Source organism: Lepeophtheirus salmonis, chromosome 13 (assembly GCF_016086655.4).
Source record: "Lepeophtheirus salmonis chromosome 13, UVic_Lsal_1.4, whole genome shotgun sequence".
In the NCBI taxonomy this organism is placed as follows: Eukaryota; Metazoa; Arthropoda; class Copepoda; order Siphonostomatoida; family Caligidae; genus Lepeophtheirus; species Lepeophtheirus salmonis.
Genome location: NC_052143.2, coordinates 38,697,272 through 38,714,294, shown reverse-complemented (window position 1 = coordinate 38,714,294; position 17,023 = coordinate 38,697,272). Strand labels below are relative to the sequence as shown.

The 17,023-nt window shown below is 34.6% G+C and overlaps 5 protein-coding genes across 8 annotated transcripts in view; 3 read left to right on the top strand and 2 right to left on the bottom strand.

Moving 5' to 3' along the window:
- The first annotated feature begins 1 nt into the window (after nt 1).
- On the top strand, nt 2–3,120 carry Kap3 (kinesin associated protein 3). The gene is made up of 4 exons (XM_040723582.2): nt 2–430; nt 483–1,433; nt 1,495–2,107; nt 2,162–3,120. The coding sequence occupies exons 1-4, from the start codon at nt 356–358 to the stop codon at nt 2,929–2,931; spliced, it is 2,409 nt and encodes an 802-aa protein (XP_040579516.1). The 5' UTR covers nt 2–355; the 3' UTR covers nt 2,932–3,120.
- A 2,104-nt stretch (nt 3,121–5,224) lies between these two features.
- LOC121128709 (dnaJ homolog subfamily C member 25 homolog) lies at nt 5,225–7,410 on the bottom strand. 4 transcript variants are annotated; one of them, XM_040724300.2, is made up of 3 exons: nt 7,304–7,410; nt 6,045–6,673; nt 5,225–5,981 (listed from the first exon to the last, which is right to left on the bottom strand). In XM_040724300.2, the coding sequence occupies exons 2-3, from the start codon at nt 6,633–6,635 to the stop codon at nt 5,571–5,573; spliced, it is 1,002 nt and encodes a 333-aa protein (XP_040580234.1). In that variant the 5' UTR covers nt 6,636–6,673; nt 7,304–7,410; the 3' UTR covers nt 5,225–5,570. The 4 variants fall into 4 exon arrangements, with proteins under 4 accessions (XP_040580234.1, XP_040580232.1, XP_071748756.1 ...); XM_040724298.1 differs by having other exon boundaries at nt 7,056–7,354; XM_071892655.1 differs by having other exon boundaries at nt 7,221–7,336.
- Nucleotides 7,411–7,607: 197 nt separating this feature from the next.
- Nucleotides 7,608–8,957, top strand: LOC121128710 (myotrophin homolog). Its single transcript, XM_040724301.2, has 2 exons — nt 7,608–7,793; nt 7,870–8,957. The coding sequence occupies exons 1-2, from the start codon at nt 7,726–7,728 to the stop codon at nt 8,258–8,260; spliced, it is 459 nt and encodes a 152-aa protein (XP_040580235.1). The 5' UTR covers nt 7,608–7,725; the 3' UTR covers nt 8,261–8,957.
- A 692-nt stretch (nt 8,958–9,649) lies between these two features.
- LOC121127807 (recombining binding protein suppressor of hairless) overlaps nt 9,650–17,023 on the bottom strand; it is a 46,703-nt gene continuing 39,329 nt past the window's right edge. Inside the window, exons 10-13 of the mRNA XM_040723328.2 lie at nt 13,686–13,929; nt 13,424–13,613; nt 13,226–13,365; nt 9,650–12,158 (exon numbers count right to left, since the gene is read on the bottom strand). Coding sequence (XP_040579262.2) covers nt 9,754–12,158; nt 13,226–13,365; nt 13,424–13,613; nt 13,686–13,929 — 2,979 coding nt within the window. The 3' untranslated portion in view covers nt 9,650–9,753. The remainder of the gene's footprint in view (nt 12,159–13,225; nt 13,366–13,423; nt 13,614–13,685; nt 13,930–17,023) is intronic.
- On the top strand, nt 14,806–15,743 carry LOC121128510 (meiotic nuclear division protein 1 homolog). The gene is made up of 3 exons (XM_040724091.2): nt 14,806–15,055; nt 15,127–15,371; nt 15,431–15,743. The coding sequence occupies exons 1-3, from the start codon at nt 14,935–14,937 to the stop codon at nt 15,680–15,682; spliced, it is 618 nt and encodes a 205-aa protein (XP_040580025.1). The 5' UTR covers nt 14,806–14,934; the 3' UTR covers nt 15,683–15,743.

The window sequence follows — 17,023 nt, the reverse complement described above, 5'->3', positions numbered from 1 at the left end:
TATATTACTATTATCATTTATTGTGTATCTAATTATGTAAAGAGGGTTATCTGACTTACAATAATTATAAATAATTGGATGAGACCCTGAGCAGGGACTCCATCCCTGCTTTCTCTTTTCCCCCTCTTAGCTCGTCAGTGTACTCTTACCATAGAGAATATGACTGTTCTTAATAATAATAATAGCAGACAACTGAATGAAAGAGAAAATATCAGAGTAACACGCCTTCCTTCACGGCGGAAAAAATCGATGATAAAACTTAATTCACTAATGGTCAGTCCTTACATATTTTACGTTCGAGTTTCTCGGCTTTATCTAGGGACGACATAGCTAAAAGTCTGTCCTGGATTCTAACATGGATAATTCTGATGCCAAATACTTGAAGCGGAAAGTAAAAGCGGGCTCTTTAGACGTTCATCCCACAGAGAAGGTGCGTGCACTTATTTAAAGTTTATTAAGTAATAGGATGAATATTATTTCAGGCTTTGGTCGTCAACTATGAGTTGGAAGCAACGATTCTAGGGGAGCTGGGAGATCCCATGCTGGGTGAGCGAAAGGAATGTCAAAAGATAATACGTTTAAAGTCTCTCAACTCCCAAACGGACATTACCGCACTCGCCAAAGAAGTCATTAACAAATGCAAATTAATTCATCCTTCTAAGATCCCGGAAGTGGAACAACTTTTATATTATCTTCAAAAGCGAAAGGATCATCATGGGAAAAGCCCTCAACAGCAACAAAGTTGTTCAACCTCTGACGAAACTGAGAGTAATTCAAATAGATCTCAATCCGCATCTCTTCATCGATATTCCCCCATTACCACTGAGGATCCTGGTAAACTACAATCCTTAGCAAACATTAACGATGTTGAAGACTATATAGAGCTCCTCTATGAGGATTTACCTTCCAAGGTCAAAGGCTCGGATCTCCTCCTTCAACTTGCTAGAAACCCAGATAATCTGGAAGAACTCTCCCTCAACGAAACATTATTAGGTGCCATTTCTCGAGTTCTTCGAGAGGAATGGAGATCCAGCATTGAGCTTTCAACCAATATCATTTATCTATTCTTCTGTTTTTCTACGTTTTCTTCGTTTCATTCACTTGTATCACGCTATAAAGTTGGTTCTCTCGTCATGGATATCCTTGACTATGAACTCAATCGTCATGCGCAAATGAATGAAGAGCTTAAAAGGATCAAACGCTCAAGCTCTGGGGCCTCAATAGAAATGCTGGAAAAGGCGGAAAAAAAGTTTTCGACTCTAGTTCATAAACAAAATCAAGTTTTTCGAGTCTCTGTCTATTTATTGCTCAATTTGAGTGAAGACTCAAAAACAGAGGAAAAAATGAAGAAAAAAAGAATTATTCCAATGCTTGTTATTCTTCTTGAGAGAGACAATGAAGAGCTTCTCATTCTCGTTACGTCTTTTCTTAAGGTTCTTCATTTTATTTTAAACACATTTGAATTCCTTATTAAAATCTTATATTTCTTTTCAGAAATTGTCGGTTTATAGAGAAAATAAGGATGAAATGTCAGAGTTTGGAGTTGTTGAAAAGTCTGCAGTTATTTTTCATAATGATGAGCTTTTCCAAAATCATGATTTAATTGGAGCACTCCTAAGACTTTTATTCAATCTCTCATTTGACTATGAGCTTCGAAATAAAATGATTCGAGCAGGACTTCTTCAAAGAATCGTGTCCCTTCTCTCAGACACTAGACACAAACATACAGCCTGTTGTCTATTGTATCATTTGAGTTTCGATGACAAAGTCAAATCCATGTTCACTTACACAGACTGTATCCCCATTGTCATGAAAATGATTCTCGAAGCAGATTTTTCCACAGAGGAACTAGAAATCATGGCATTGGCCATCAATCTTGCTGCTAATAAAAGAAATGCTCAATTGATTTGTGAGGGTCAGGGTCTGAGAGTTCTATTTCAAAAAGCATTCCAACATCAGGATAATTTAATCATAAAGATGATCCGAAACATTTCCCAACATGATGGAATAACTAAAAATCTCTTCATTGAATTCGTGGGTGACATTGCAGATGCAGTCGGAAGGGCCACTTCTGAAGAGTTTGTCGTTGAGTGTCTAGGGATTTTAGGTAAGGGCTTACTCAAAACGTTTTGACACATAAACATTTATTTTGTTTATAAAGGTAATTTGACCATACCTGATCTAGACTACGAAAGAATCCTCACCGAATACGACTTGGTACCTTGGATGAAGAAAAAGTTGGATTCAGCAATAAAGAACGACGCACCTTTCATGGATGACGACGATCTTATACTGGAAATAATTGTTTTTATTGGAACATGTGCTTCCGATGCCTCTGCTGCCTACTATCTCTCTGAAACGGAGGATTTAATACACTCAGTTATAGAACTTTTAAAAGTGAAGCAAGAGGATGATGAAATGGTCCTTCAAGTCGTGTACATTTTCTATCAATTGTGTACCCATGAAAAAACCCGGAGTTTTATCATTAGTCAAACAGAAGCGGTTGCGTATCTCATCGACTTGATGCATGACAAGAATGCAGAAATCCAACGTGTATGTGATGCAACTCTGGATATTATTTCGGATATAGATGAAAATTGGGCTGATAAAGTAAAAAAAGAAAAGTTTCGATTTCACAATGCGCAATGGCTCGAGATCATTCAAATCCAAGAAGTAGAGGAAGAAAATGATTCACGACATAATCCATTGTTTCCTGAGAATGGGGAAAACGGAGGACACACCCACCATGATCATGTTGATGAAGATGATGAATTCGAAGCACTCATAGTTCGAGATACTCTTGAGTTGGATAGTAGTGATTTATTTTTATCCTCAGGCTCATCGGAAGAGATTCAAAGGTTGAATGCAACTTCTTCCTCGAGACCTACGTCCTCGTATCAAAGAACCAGCACGTCAGTAGGCCACTATTAATTAATTTGATCATTCTTCTTGTTGCCGTCCTTAATTATTATAAAAAAATATTCGTGAATTTGTGACTTCATATGACTAGGAGACGCTATGAATCATATCTATAATCAAGTCATTATATTATAAATTCATTCATTTTTTACTATTTATTTGTTATCAATAAATTACATAATATACGTTCTTTATCATTGAGATCATGTAAGAGTCGTTTCATAACCATCCACTAAGCCCCTTTTGCAATGATTACTTATTATCAAGTCATTGAAAATAGGTAAATGAGGAATGAGATTCATTAAAACAATTCTTATATAATTACACCCACGTAGATAATTACTAACATAATTCATTAATAAGTCTAGACTATGGTTTCTCTCACGGGAATCCATTATCAATATGGCACATAATTATCTCATTGTTATAAGCTTATTTTATTTACATAATCCATTCAATTAAAATTCAAATACATATTATATGGAAGATTCATTTGAGATAATGTTTTGAACGATCAATGCTACAAAAATGATCCCCAATGAAGGACATCATCAGGAATGTATCCTGAGACTAGCTTAATTTTTTTTCTCAATCCTCGAAACTACTAAAAAAACCTATAGTTAATCACCTCATATCTTTCAAATCTAATGAATAATTACTTTAAATGAATAAGCAGTCATTATTAATACACTACTCTCTCCGAAAATGATTAATTATAATTTTTTATGAAAAAAGTATAAATAAAGTAATACTGAACCGCTTATAGCACGCACGTTTTTTTTGGTTCTTTACCTATAATATAATATCTAAACTTCTTTTTTTTATTATTTAAGAACCATTCTATATAGTGTACACAATAAATAAATTGTATAAATCTTTATTTTGGACAACTTGCTCCCATCAGAAGAAGAAATATAAGAAAGTCTTGCGAAGTGAACCCCCCACATATTTATGTCTTTAAAAATGATCACGGTCATTTAGTTGAATGGGCTTAAGCCTTAAACGAAACACACACGCTTATTCTCTCCGTTCCTTTCACTCAAAAGTGTTCTTCAATTGAAGAAAAAAAATATATATATATTTAAGTGAAATATACCGTCCGTGAAGGAGGAACGAATCGTTATAATTTCTTTGTGATGGAGTCCACTACTACCACTACAATATCACCTACCCTCTCCTTGGCTGAAGAAAAACCCCTCTCTATCTCCATGACTGCGGCTATTTTATATGGGGGATCCTGCGTTTTATTTTGTATATTCACCTGCTTTCTATACTTTTGTAAGCTTGCACTCATCGATGCAAGTCCAAAAGATGAATCTTCTTCATCATCACATCAATGCATTAAAAGATTCAAAGCAAGCAGCAAGGCGTCATCTCCTTGTTGATGATCGTGAACCTATAAATATGTATGCCGAGTACAAGTTGCAATTTATTTATCTTAAAATGCATTATTTAAGTACAACATTGATCATTCTAATTACCAATTATACATTGATACAATTGTTTCATTTTGATATATTAAAATTCCATGGTATTTATGAGTAATATAAATGGACATTTGAAGTTTACAATGTACCACAGAGTACTTATATTTTAGTAGTGTGTATTCAAAATGACACCATTAATATATATTCAATAATTGCAAGATCCTCGTCCTAAGTACTGTAAGTCCTTCATTTAAAATTAGTCATCTCATTTTTTGGTTGCAATATGTATTAGCAAATTTTACAAGTTGGATTTTCTTCGTCCATTTAAAACTCATTATTTAATTACAACATTGGTAATTCTAATGGAAAAATATTAATTAATACTATCTTTTCATTTTGACCCATACAAATTGCATAATTATGTATTTATGTGTAATATAACTGTGGGCTTTTGAACTTGATGTACCACAGAGTACTTATATTAAAGTAATTTGTACCTAAATGGTCAAAAATGACAACATTAATACATCGAGAATCCATGGAATATTCAATAATTGCATTATCATCATCCCAAGTACTGTAAATCTTTCATTCAAAATTAGTCATCCCATTTTTCGATTGCTACATGTACACAGCATATACAAAGGACAAGACGAAACTACAGCTCTGCTTACTCAATTATTTCGGAAGACAGATGTTTACAGACCATTATTTTAGTTTTGTATGATAAATAACAAATGTTTCCCATCAAGTTTTTGAGGGGAAAAAATGCTATGCAAATGGAAAGTGTTCTTATGGAGCAGCAATTATTTGACAGAAAAAATAAGTATATATTCGTGTTGTTTTTTTAATAATATATATCATGTATAAGCTAAATGATGTATCCTAATTGTCTCATTTATTTAACATTCTCGGAACGTGACTTCAGAGCAGCTTAAGGAGAGTCATGGTGACTATAACTGATCAGTCAACAAGAACAACATATCAAGAATGGACAAATATATTCATGTACATACATGAATTTAAATGTGTTTTTTGTAGTACAGCGGATCTATATAAATTATTTAACATGATCAACAAATAAAATATTGTGAGGGATTCACTGCTTCACTTCCTGGCTAAATAGTGTGTGAATGAATGTGCATGGATAACAAAGGGATTGATTGAGGTATGTGAATGACGTTCATATATGTAGGCATGAAGTAATAAAGAGCACCACTCCGACTATGAGTCATCAAATGTCATACGATCCGGACCGTGATTCTTCATATACCTTCTATACTGTTTATAGCGGCCGCTCTGTGCCATCTTTATGCGCATTTCATCATCTTTGGCTTGCTTCCAAATCGTAAAGTTCTCTTTGACCCAAAGTTCCTCTTCCAAATAGTCCTGCCTTTCTTCTTCTTCAAGGGACTCAAATTGTCCTAGACTGAGTTTCATGTTTTTCCGAATAATGTACAACTTTTCTTCTTCTCCATAGTCCTCTCCTTTTATTGTAAATTTCCAGAACCAACGGACATAGAAGTAGATCCATTGATATATCGTTACAGGAAGGATTATCAATTGAACCCAGAGGATGTCTGTGTAGTTGGGCTTTGAGTATCCCCCGTGGATACTCATTTTACTCTCAATGATCTATTTATTTAATATGGTATATAAATATATATATTGAAATACAGAAATGACGAAAAACCTCACCTTTCGAATGATTTGCTCCTCTTCCTTCCTCATTTCCTCTTTGGACTTGCCCTTCTCTATTCGTTTTTTGATTATAATACCCTCAGACTCTGCAATCCGCGCGGCTTGAATGCGATATTTAGGAACTTGTACCAAATAACTTATGGCCTCTTCGTATTTATAAAGAGCGGAATAATACTGAATAAAGGAAATGATCGTAATGGTCACAGCGATAACAATTCGGACGTCCACTTTGGGAGCCATTCTGCGACGGTAGTAGCGATAGTAATTCTGCCACATTTCCTCCGGATGGTCCAACATGTAGTCATACTCTGCTCGAGACTCTTCATCCTTGAGGACTTCATAAGCTCCAGCTATTACCATAAAATTCTTCTCCGCCACTTCCTTGTCCTCAGTGGTCCTAAAGCGATCCGGATGCCACTTTCCAGCCAATTTTCGATAGGCCTTTGAAATGTCCGACTTGGAAGACTCTCTGCTCATGCCAAGCACATCGTAGCAGTTCTGTTCTCCACAGTACATGTCCTGGGCATTGACACAGAGTGCTGGGAGGAAGAACAAGAGTAGGAAGGAGCTTGGGAGTTTCATGGACATTCTCTTGGATACTCAATTGACAATGCGATCAATCCCGTCTAAGGCCAAAGGAATCAATAATTAGAAACAAGTCGTCTCTGATAGCCTCTGAGGTTCCAGCATCAAACACAAAAAGCAATTACTAATAAAATCAATAATTATATATTGGATTGGTCTACAGGTGTGAGGTAGAGACACATCATGAATTAGCATCAAACATCCTATTCCTATTCTATGACATGCTAAGACATATTTCTTATTTCAATAAACAGAATTGTGCATGTGTGTGTGTGTGTGTGCGAGTCCAGTGACTCAAACATCAAACAGATTTTCCTATTTCCCTTCCAACACCAAATTAATCCAAATCATTTCAAAATTACCCAAATCACAAGTAATAAATAAATTAGAATAACAAAAGAAAATAATTAAATAAAATCTAACCCAAACAAGTCAAAAATCAACTGACAAAGAGCGTCGTGGATGTTAATGATGAATCTGAGCTCTGGGAGCACTATGAGATGTCTCCCGCATGAAATCGGCAAATATTATCAATTATGTACTAACTTCTTGCGACTGTGATGACATAATAATATATTTAATACCTACAACATAATTTTAACATGAATTGTAAGAGCTATACACCGGAGGGAGGTAATAAGGATAAATAAAAGAGAGAAAGTGTCATACACCTCTTGGATGAATAAACATTCAATATTCTGACGTGTGTGTTGTTCACATTTGACAACATTGCATATATACAGTACTGAGTACACTTCCTTTCAGAGTTGATATTTTCATACCTCTCATAATTTAATTCTAATAATTATCAAAAAAAAAAATGAAATTTCTCTTAAGTTATGAGTCTCATTATTAATATTATTATTTATAAGATTAAATCAAGGATAAAGTTTCAGTCGTAAAAATGTACTTCCGATAATAAATTTTTATATCGTTGTTACAATGATGCGTAAGGAATTGTTCCGTTCAAAATCACGCAACTTTTCATGTTTTGGTAAATTTGTCATCCATGTACATATTTTGGGAGGTCATGATCGAATTATCCACATAATTGTCAAATGACTAGAAGACTTCACAAGTCAAAATATCACCCATGAATGTTGAATTAGAGAGAAGTAAGCTCTTTGCTGCGGCGTGGAGAGGTGAAGCGGAAGACGTGAGGTCATTTTCGCAAATTTTTAATTACTATACTTCACTTGCTCTTATCCCCATTGTATTATTTATTTATTTATTAAAGGTCCATCCTCGAGTCTGGAGCTGTTCCTGTGAACATCACAGACACTAATTCCGTCACGTCTCTTCGCTTCGCAGCACAGTATGGACATTATAATATTGCCAAATATCTTCTTTCTAAGGGAGCGGATCCAAATTTGCGGGCTGATGATGGCTACGATCCTCTACTCTCCGCTATAGGAGAGGGGAACAAGGACATGGTTATTCTTCTCGTGGACCATGGTGCTGATGTCAATTCACGGAATAAATATACGAATGCCCTCTTATTTGCGGAAGAAAAAGGGCATTTGGAATTAGCGAGACTCTTGGAGTCCCGTGGTGCTAATAGAGAGTTGACTCTAATTATGAAATTAAGGAGATATCTAAGGAAGGATCGACAATGTGTAGTGCAATGAAGAAAAAAGCAAATTGCATAACTGTCCCTTTGTTACATTCTGTCCGGATACTTTTTTTTTTATAAATGGATGAAATCCACGGTTTTTAAAGTACTTTTTAAAATAGGGAAATACTACAATCATAAACAAGAATCGTAGTATATTAATATTTTATTAATTTGAAAATATGAATCCCCTTAAAACCGACATTAATGTGGCCCACTTGTACTCGTTTTTGGAAATCAAAGTATGGTCGCCCTAACCAGTCGCAGAATAGCACAATTTTCAGAGTGAAGGTCATGTGTAAATTTTAGCGTAGAACGCTAAAGTTTACAAGTTTTTTTTTTTTTAATTTAGCTCTTTTCTAGGGGAATTTTGATTTTTTTTTTTTTAGAAATTAAATTTCATATCTTCTTTCGATTCTTTTCAGAATATTATTCTTTTTTTTTAATGGGAATCTTTTTAGAAAATGTCAATCCATGGATTACTCATTAGTAAACTCAGGATTTTAAAGCAATTTTTGGCCAAAATGAGCAAAAAAAAGAATGGTAAAATTTTGAAAAATGAGAACACAAAATATTAAAAGTGAGCAATTTGTATTTTTTTTAAAATACAATTGTATAAGGATAGTTTAAAGTCATCAGTTTTATTATATATTTATCATAATTTATTCATAAATTTCGCTATATTATATCGACAAATCAAGATTTTAGAATGATTTTCTTCGGTTTATTTTTGCCTTCGATCAGTATTGGTAATTTGAAACATACTAAAAGACTGTTCAACTTCCACATTAGTAGATGGAGGCATCTCATCATCTCCACCACTGATTAAACATCCAACCTTTTGCAAGAATGGAAGATCTGGATTTCGCAATTTTGCGTAAAAGTAGTTATCATTTGTTGAAATATTCAACAGTCAGTTTTAGCCCAAATTTATCCTTCCTTTAATTGGCTCCCTCACATAATATCTTATCATATAATTATATCCTTGATTGGATCATACAAATTTTACCTCCAAAATGAGAGCCTAATGAAGTAGGGTTTTGCAGGTGGATTTTCACTCGAACAATATAATTAAATAACTATCAAAAGCTGTTGTTTAATCTAACTAAAACCCAAATATTTTCTATTTATTTCATGACAGTTTAGAAAAATGAGGAATTTTCACACACACAAAAAAAAGGCAAAATGAGCGATCGCTCACAAACCCTAACGCTACTCATCAGTTAGTAATTAGTCAACCCTATGTATTATTTTTTATGCACTTTTTTTTATAAATAGATAGCTTTTTAAAATGAACCTTTTACTTTCGGCGACCTATAAAATATTCCTTGCTAAGGGATCATGTTCCCAGTGCCCTCTCTGCCACTCCACTACAGGCCCGAACAATTACATAAACGATAATAACTAATTACTCAATATCTTTATTTAGTGAATCAGATAAAACAGAATGAATTTTTTTCTCTAAGAATAATAGTTTTTTTTTCTTTTTTCATAAACTTCAAAAATAGATCATTTACTCTCTTTTTTCTTCGTTTTTCGATCCTCGCTCTTCTCATTGATTGTTTTATTAAGTTTTTTGGACAATTGACTTCGTTTCACTTTATCCATGGACCTATCCGGCTTACCGGATCCAGGGTAAATTTTGCCTTCTCTAACAATTTGTTTCCTAGCTGATTTTCGTGCCTCATCCCCACATCCATGAATCTCTGCCATACCGTGACTTAAACAGAATCTCTTTCGACAAAAAGGACAATTCATTCCAAGAGTTGCCACTTTGGTTTTACAGTTTAATGCATTACAAATGGCGTCCATTTTAGCAAATGCGTTGCATAACTCGTCAAAGTCATCGCCCTCTGGCAACTTATTTTTTTTAACACTTGGCTTGGGGTTTGAGGCAGCAATGCTCTTGGGTTGACAACGAAGATCATGCAAGTGGAAGTTATTCAAGGGTATGAGTTTTGAACATTTGCTACAATGCTTTTTATCGGAGGATTTTTGAGCTTCTTCTGCCTTTGATTTCGTACAAGTAGCCTCATCCGGAAGGGCTTCAAAAATATTACCCTTCTTGGATTTTTTATCCGAGGTTTTCACATCCCCAACAGTATTTCTTCCTTTATTCGGAGGATTCACTATCTCTTCTACTATTTGTTTTTTATATTTAATGACTATTTTACGATCTTTTCCTTCGCCAATACTTTCATGACTTAGGGAAGGAAATTCAGCATCTATAAGGGAATGGACAAGCGCGCGTTCATAAGAGTTCAGCTCTGATGAAAAATTATACAGGCTTTTGTCAACACCGCTCTTTGATTTCAAAAACTCTTTCACAATATTTCGATACTCATTACAACGAGGATCTTCAGAGGATCCTTCTTCTAAACTCTTGTAGGATAGAGGTTCTTTCTTCTTTGATGTGGAATCGTGGAAATCCTGCTTTTTAGAAGACTGGACTTTACTCTTTTTTTCCTTAGACGTATTGGATGATTTTTTTGACGATATCGAAGCAGATGTGATTTTAGGTATTTTTTCTGCTGGCCGCACAAGGTCCTGTACAGAATACTCCATAGCAGATCGAATCTCTCCATGTTCTCCTAGATATTCAACAAATCTCTTTAAAAATGGATCTCCCTTTGATAAAGTTTCACTATCACAGACAACAGCTAAATGTCTTTTTGCCCGAGTGACAGCAACATTTAATCGCCGGGACTCTGCAAGAAATCCAACATTCCCTTTTTCATTAGACCGAACAAGACTCAAAATTACGGCCTCTTTTTCTTGTCCCTGAAATCCATCGACAGATCTAACTTCAGGTCGTTTATCCCCACTAAACTGAGATCTAATTAATTCAACTTGAAGGTTATACGGGGTGATTACTGCAATATCGCTTGGATTCATTCCAGCATCAATTAATTTACGAACATGTGAGACCACGAGGGATGCTTCTCCTTCATTACCCTTGGATCCATTTTCCTCATCCCCATCAGCAACAAATTCATGCATATCGCACCCAGCCGTATCAATGAGTATGATTGGAACAGATGTTTCCTCGTTATTTTCTATTCCTGGTAGGTCAATGAGTACTCGCTTCCCAACTTCATCCGAGCCAGCCTTTAATTTGGACTCATAGAATTCCTTAGAAGACCAGTTCATGATGCTATTATTCATACGGTATTGAATCTCCAAAACTCTAACGGCCACCGGGTGAGATTTGACTAATCTTTCCATCAGAGTATTAGCAAAACCTTTGGAAATGGCTTCTTGGGACATGACTGTTGGAGGAAGTTGACAATGGTCACCAGATAGAATTGCTTTGGGTGCTTGAGGCAGGGATATCCAACAGGATAATTCCAGAGCTTGTGAGCATTCATCAATTACCACTAAATCAAAAGGATAACTTGTATCGTTTTTGTTTTTGAGTACTTTTAAAGGACCAGAGACAGAGTCCGAGGAAACGAGTGTCGTTAATATGACTTGAGCTCGAGAAAATATTTCCTTGATAGCTTTACCCTCCCTCTCACGACATTCCCTTCGAAGTTCCTTAATTTCATTCCTATTTTTTCTCGCATTCTTTAATGCTAAATCAATGTCTTTGCGAACATCTCTCACAATTTGAGTCTGATCAGAACTATCAATAAGAGCATCCAATGAATATTTTTGTAGATCTGCACTAATCCTCGCCGGGTGACCAATTCTAACACACTTGAGTTTATTTTTGACGAGTCTCTCCAATAAATTATCAACAGCTACATTTGAGGGAGCAACACAAAGCACTTTACATCCGGATTTAACGGCTTGAGACACAATTTCTACGACAGTGGTGGTTTTCCCTGTTCCAGGAGGTCCATGAATGATACCAATTTCTTTTTGCAACAGAGCAAACTCAACTGCAGACCTTTGACAAGGGTTTAGGCTCTCTGAAAAACGAAGAAGATGGGAATGTTTACTATGTTGTAACTTGTATGATACAATTGTACAAGTTGCAATTCAAAAATGAGAAATGAATCATTTTAAATGAAGAATTTAGAATTCTACTTATATTGAGGGCAATTCAAATTTGACTTTTCATATGAATTTAATTACTAATTGATAAGTATTCTGCGGCACATTATGAAGTAAGTGACAACTTCTACGTCTCATATTTGCACAGTTACAGTGTAAATCATTTTAAATACCAATTATTAACTGATCCTATGATTTCCTTTTTATTTATTGAAGTTACTTAATCATGAAGCATGTATTTATGAGTGGCATAACTGTGGGCATTTGAAATTTTAATGTGCCACACAATAATAATGATCAATTAGTTATTTCTAATTATAAATTCAAAAATTACACTGTCCAAAGAATATACAATAATTATATACTCAGATTATTCATTTCATTTTTGAATTGCAACATGTACAGACCTCGCAACTTGTACACGGCAAAAATAAAATAAATATTTGATCTCTAGCTCATTTTATAAGTTTGACCACTGACAAAGAAAATAATGGTTTATAACTTTAATGACAAGTTTATTTTAACAGTGACTGACATTATATGGACTAAAAAAAAAGTGTTTGAATGAGAAATTCTTAATATAAGCCCTAGAACAGAATCCCCACCGTCAACCATGGGTTTGGAAACATTATGTTTTGTGGCGTTTCTCTGTTAAGGCGAAAGGACGACTTCATTTCATCGAAGGAAAATCCTGGGAGACAACCTCCTTGCTTCAGGATAGGGCAATGAAAATGGGTCGTGTAATGGATCTTCCAGCAGGATAATGAATAAAAAAATACAGTTATGACGACAATGACTTTGGAAGAAGTATATTAAGATCATGGAGTGGTTTAGCCGGTTTCTCCTCTACAATTCCGTATAAAATATTTATCAGCAAGTAAACTTACAAAATCGCCAAGGGATCAAATACTTTTTTCATTCACTGTACATATATATTATCACAAATTATTGATTAAGATTCTAATAAAAGTGTTTATATTACGGTTAAAATAATCTAATTCCCCTTTGGAATTGAGTATTTTGGGCGAATGAGAAGCATTTGGAGGACTCATATCTCCAATTCCAAAGAGAATGCTTTCTAAACGAGACCTACTTCCACTCTGGGATAAACGTGCCAAAGCCCTGAGGCATTAAATAATCATCATTAATAGCTAATAGCTCCTTTAATTCCTTCAATTACCCTTGAAGTCGCTTATAAGTTACATCATTGGCTACCTTGACCATCGTTACTGTTTCTTTTTCATCCTCGATATCAAAATTAGACTCTTCATCCAGAGATACGGATATAGTGGTTGTGTTTGCAAAGGTTACAACTCCCGATGGAGACTCTTCTCCAGACTTAGATTTGGAAATCAGCTTCACAATGTCACCTACAAAAACTCAAAAGTTATAAATTATAATATTCAGTCAATTAAAAATAGTATCAAGGGGTCATTACGTACCATTAGACATGGAATGAGAGGGCAAAAGAGGTGGAACTCTCTTGGATCCAAATGAAAGGATTCGTCTTCCGTAGAGACCTGTTCTTGAACCCTCAAAAATCAGGTTCACCAGTGCGGATCCACGTTTTTCCAAAGCCTTGAAATTCCCATGCTCAAAATTAGATCCCGCTCGGATCTCCTCCTCTCTCTCCGTTTTGAGACATATCTCCTGTCTTTCCACAAACTCTTCCAAGCTTAGCATTCTGTTGGATTATTAATTCGCCGATCCTGGCTTAGTTCTTAAGTAATAAATAAACGAATCTTGACAATCAACCAAGAAATTTATCACGGAACCTCTGGAAAAATAATACATTAATATAGTGAGCTCTATTATTATAACCTCTGGAGTAACACCAACTTTAATCACGCAACCTGTTTCGTTGTGGTGAAAATCATCAATTTATATTTCTCAGTCAGTCCTAAAGTAATAAGTCAACATAGTATACAATTTCTTTACAACTACAGACATCTAATTAATAATCAATTATTCTTAATTAAAAATTTTGAATAATTTTTATCATTTAATGATCCGGGCTCCGAATTCAACTACTTTAAATATGTGCGGCTCTAAATCAATTTTACTCCGAGCTGAAAAAAAAAACAACTCGGCCGATTTAATGAATTAATTACATTAGTATTTAATTGAAATATCCATAATCTAATAAAAATAATATTAATTTATGCTCAAAGACAATTTTTGAGGGATTTCAAATATGAATTACTCCCCAAAATGGAATAGCTGACTGAAGTACCACGTGATATTCATATAAAACTACAACTGGAACAAAATAATATTTTTGTATAATTGTCAAAGTTTCTATTAGTTTACCAACAGCTCATAAATTCCCATTCAAAAATGATGTTTCACCACAGTAGGTTGCGTTGTTCAACTCGTGCTCGGCCTTCAGATATATTTCTTTTTCGTTATGTTATAATATGATAATTGATATCCATTAATTAATCGCGTAACCCTTTACATTTTTTTTATTTTTCTTGTCTAATATACAAAAGGATTCTTCGTAATTATATAAATGAACAATATAATTACATGGAATAATTATCACTTGAAATAGGCGTTGATCGGAAGTTTTGTTGATGAATACTTATTGCAATCACTTTGTGGAGGTTGGGTTGATAATCGAATTGATATTTAATGTACTTAAATTCAGCAGTTCAGCAGCGCGCGGAAAAATAATTGAATTTTTGAAAAATGTCGAGTAGGAAGGGATTGAGTTTTGAAGAGAAGCGAACTCGAATGCTGGAATTATTTTACGAGAAAAAAGATTTTTTTCTCCTTAAGGAATTGGAAAAGATTGCTCCGAAGGAAAAAGGTGTTTTTCTCCCTCTTATATCTGACTTCTGTTTTTATTTGGAATGAGTAATGACTTATCCAGTAACTTAGGTATTGTGACTCAGAGTGTCAAGGAAGTTGTACAATCATTAGCGGATGATACCCTCGTGGATACGGATAAAATAGGAACATCCGTCTATTACTGGTCATTCCCTTCTAAAGCTACTGCAACAAGAAAGCGCAAACTCGAGTCCATTAATGAAGAACTCACAAATAAGTCCAAACGTCTCAAAACTGTGGAAAAGTCGCTCACAGACTCGTGTCTTGGAAAAGAAGATACGGAGGAACGGACACAGGTCTCATTTTTAGCTCTCTTTCTTCGTTAATTGTTATTATATTACTTGACATGCTTTAGACCTTACAAGAACTCTCTGAATTGGAAGCTAAAAAAGCACAGCTTCAAGAATCTCTCAAGGCCTACAAGGACAATGACCCTGAAACGTTAAAAGTCTATGTTAAAGAGACACAAATGGCTAAGACGGCCATCAATCGTTGGACGGATAATATATATTCTATTCAATCATGGATTCGTAGGAAATTTCCTAATATTAACGTCAACGATTTCAATAAGCAATTTGATATCCCTTGTGATATAGATTATGTTTAAAAATATATAGAGTATACTATTTCCACATTTAAAATAAATGAAACAAGTCATATTAATATTATTCTCATGCGATCATTTATTACATATTGATATATTAAATTGACAACAATCATAATCACTTTAATCCCCCGAGGAATTTTGTAGGTTTGCCCACTGATAAAGATATTTATAGGATTGAGGTACAGAGGTTGACTAGGCTGCTCCATGACCTTTGTTGTTTTACTCTAGAGCCACTCCTTTGTTGCACTCGTCGTATGTTTTATGCTAAAAGACTAATTTTCATTGCGCTGTCCTGAGATGCAGTAAGTCGTCCTAGCAGAGAAATACTATGCCCATATTTGGAATCAAAACCTTAGTAAATCCGATTGGTCCATTTCGAATTTAGGACACTTAAAAAAGTGTGATCTTGATGGATAATGAAATACTTAGTTAACAAAGACTCCTTTAGAATCTGTGCACTACACAGGAGCAAAATATATCAACCAGAGGCAGGAATAAGCAAGGTTGTTCCCTTATCGGTATAGCGATTCCGTTTCTAGAACCGAGACCGCAATATATTCCTTATCGGTCTCGGTTCTTGTGGTTTTGTTCCTATATAGTATTCGTACGTGTGGACGAAAGCAATTCTCCATCTTCCTGTGCCCCCCTTAGCCTCCCCTCATTGAAAACCATTGTCTTAAGCAACCTTAGTTTTCGGGGGCCTTTTGGAAGACTCTACTCATAAGGTAGCTGCGACAATGTTTATATCTAATATCATTAAATGGGCCCGAATTTTCTGGTGACGTTCCTATTTTTTATTGCTTGTTACTAAACTTTGCCTCTATAAAAAAAACCAAGGCCGATAAAGCTGAACTTGAACCGGGCACAACCAATTATAACTCCAATTCTGAACTAATGAGACCATTTTCTTTAACATATTTTCATCGAGTTCTCAAATTTTACCCGTCCATAATTCGGGGTTGTATTGAGTTTTTTTATATTTTATATGGAGTGAAAAATTGGAATGCCACTTAAGAAAATATATTAACAATTCCAGTGTGTAGGGTACTAAGAAGAGCCCTATTTTCTACCCATATTAAACCTCGTAGACTAGTCCTCAACACCGGCATAATCATTTTGATTAATTAAATGAAAATATAATTCGTTAAAAGAAGAAATTAAAGAGATAGTATATTTTCCTAAAGAGTTTTTATTGCTTCATATTATAAATTATATATATATATATATATTTAATTAATATAATCATTTTCCTTGATTCTTTTATTTATTGGTTTTTTGTACACATTTAATATATATAAGACCACTAGAAATATCTGCGAGACATACTATTTTCTTTTTGTA